Genomic DNA, 2,213 nt, shown 5'->3' on the forward strand with positions numbered 1-2,213 from the left:
GAACATTTGTCTGGACTCATCTCCACGCAAGCCACTGCCCCCACAGATCTGACGGGCAGGGACACCACCCTGTGACACCTGCCCTGGGACACTCCTCGTTTTTATCTCTCTCTGAGCACAAAGGAAGAAATTCTCCTTCTTCAGGTCAACATGGAAATACCCCCTGGCTGCGCTGTGTCACTCGCCGGGGGCCCCAGTGTCCCTGTGGCTGCAAGGGAGGCTCGGCTCCGGGGCCGTTCACCAGGGAAGGAGGCGAGGTTTGCTTCCCGTTGCTCCCGCGCTCAGCACTTGAAGAAGACCAGCACAGCCAGCGCCGCGTAGCCCAGCACCAGGAAGAGAACCTTCAAGAGACGGTTGTTCTTGTCTTCCAGCTCCTTCACGAGGACCTCAAAGAAGGTGATGAACAAGAAAGTGCCCCCTGCCAGGCCTTGCAGCAGCAGGGAAATAACGTTGCTGGCCGCATTTTGGGTGCTCTCGATCCCCATCCCGACGCTAATGCCCAGCGGAATCATCAGGCTCACCGTCGCGCCCACCTTCACTGCATCCTTCAGCGGCAACGAGGCCTTGGCCATGCTGATGCCCAGCGCCACGGCTACCAGTGTCTCGTGAACGGCAACCCCGAGGAACAAGCTGACGACTTTGCTGCCCTCCTCCTGCAAGCCCAGGGCCAGCCCCTCGAAGATGGAGTGTGTGCACAGGGCAAACACCAGCCCGATGAGCCGCAGGGGGCCGGCGCGGGAGAGCTCCCGCACGTTCAGGCCGTGGCTGTGGTGGCCGTGCTCGCCATATAGCGTGCGCCCGCGGGGAGAGGCGATGAAGGGACTCTCGTACTCAGAGTCACTCCCCACGTCTGAGCCAGCGTTGAAGGTCTCCAAGTCGATGAAGGAGGGCTTCTCCTTCTGGCAGGTCAAGACGAGCTGCTCCACAAAGACCGTCACAAAGAAGCCAACCATCATGATGGTTTCAGCCACCGGGTAGTCCGTGGTCATGTTCCCCTGCCTGAGAACCTCATCGAGCTGGAAGGAAGCAAACAATCCACAGTGAATCAATCACCTCTGTCCCTCCGAAGGGAAATATTCCTCGTGTTCACACAGCTCTAAGCGGACGCTAAATTGGTCCGTGACACTCTAACACCCTTACACACAGCATGAGAGTCGGGGAAGTTGGTTCCCTCCCAGCGGAAGGTTAGCGGCTGCCTCAAAGTGTTTTAAACACAGGCTCGACGGCAGGAGTTTGAGCCTCACACCCCCGGTGATGCTCAGTCTCCTTCTGCATCAAAAAAATCCCCAGTTACTCCACCCGGACAGTCAGTGGCAGCTGAACGCGAGGTGGGTGCAGCTTGCCCTCACGGTCTGAAACACCAGCCCCCCACTGCCGCCTCTGGGGAGGCTTTGGGGGCCGCTCTGGCGAGGCACGGACCCCCCACTTCCACAGGGACGGGGGTCCAGCGGCAGGGCAGGAGGGGGGGGGTGGTCCCCCCGCACAGGTGTCCCTGACGTAGTGACACAGGTTCGTTAAAACCACCTGTGAGCAGTTACCTTTTCCCTGACGGCAGGCAGCAAGGCGTTGAAGCAGGTGGCCAGGAAGACCCCTCCTCCAAAAGAATTGCAGAGGGCAAGAACCTTCTTGGAGCGATGAGCTTTCTCATAATCGGCATCAATTATCTTAACGGGGAGGAGGGAGCCAGCCAGCATGAGGACGCAGATGCCCAGCAGACACAGCACTTTGGCCACCACTATCTTCATCCTGCTTCCCCTGAACACTCTCGGCCAAGGACCCTGCGGATGGCAGCTGGGGGGGTCCCTCCAGATGCTGTTAGAGTGGGAACATCGGGAAGTGACAGGACAGACAGACCTCAGGGGAAGGGAGCTCCTGGGCTCAGCACCTGCGAACAGGAGTAAAAGAGATTTTCCTGCATGAGCCTAAGCTGTGCAGAACAGCACCCAGCCACCAGAACCAGCACAGCCCAGTTTTAGGGGTTTCACGTGAAACACCCCCAGTGACACACCCAAACCACTTCATCCTGCAATAAGATCCACCCGAGTCCAACTGAAGGATCAAGTCTTTGGTTTTTAACTACGAGAAATGAATATGGTCTTGAGCCGGCGGCTTTTTATCAACCAGAAATGAACCTAGAGCTCTCCAACGTTCACAGGGTTTGGTTTTTTTTTGTACTGCGTCAGAGTAACGAACTAACGCTGAACCCTTCCAGC

At 57.7% G+C, this 2,213-nt stretch overlaps 1 protein-coding gene across 1 annotated transcript; it reads right to left on the minus strand.

Annotated features, from left to right (window-relative positions):
- Positions 1 to 281: 281 nt before the first annotated feature.
- On the minus strand, positions 282 to 1,748 carry SLC39A3 (solute carrier family 39 (zinc transporter), member 3). Its single transcript, XM_010081999.1, has 2 exons — positions 1,539 to 1,748; positions 282 to 1,016 (listed from the first exon to the last, which is right to left on the minus strand). The coding sequence occupies exons 1-2, from the start codon at positions 1,743 to 1,745 to the stop codon at positions 282 to 284; spliced, it is 942 nt and encodes a 313-aa protein (XP_010080301.1). The 5' UTR covers positions 1,746 to 1,748.
- Positions 1,749 to 2,213: the final 465 nt, after the last annotated feature.

The sequence above is a fragment of the Pterocles gutturalis genome, unplaced genomic scaffold (genome assembly GCF_000699245.1).
Source record: "Pterocles gutturalis isolate BGI_N339 unplaced genomic scaffold, ASM69924v1 scaffold9694, whole genome shotgun sequence".
Classification (NCBI taxonomy): domain Eukaryota; kingdom Metazoa; phylum Chordata; class Aves; order Pterocliformes; family Pteroclidae; genus Pterocles; species Pterocles gutturalis.

What these genes read in the sequence shown, in the direction of transcription:
- SLC39A3 (XM_010081999.1), bottom strand. Translation starts at nt 1,745, where the DNA reads ATGAAGATAGTGGTGGCCAAAGTGCTGTGTCTGCTGGGCATCTGCGTC. An exon ending in TGCCTGCCGTCAGGGAAAAG is followed by an intron (nt 1,017 to 1,538) that starts GTAACTGCTCAC and finishes GCTTCCTTCCAG; the next exon opens with CTCGATGAGGTTCTCAGGCA.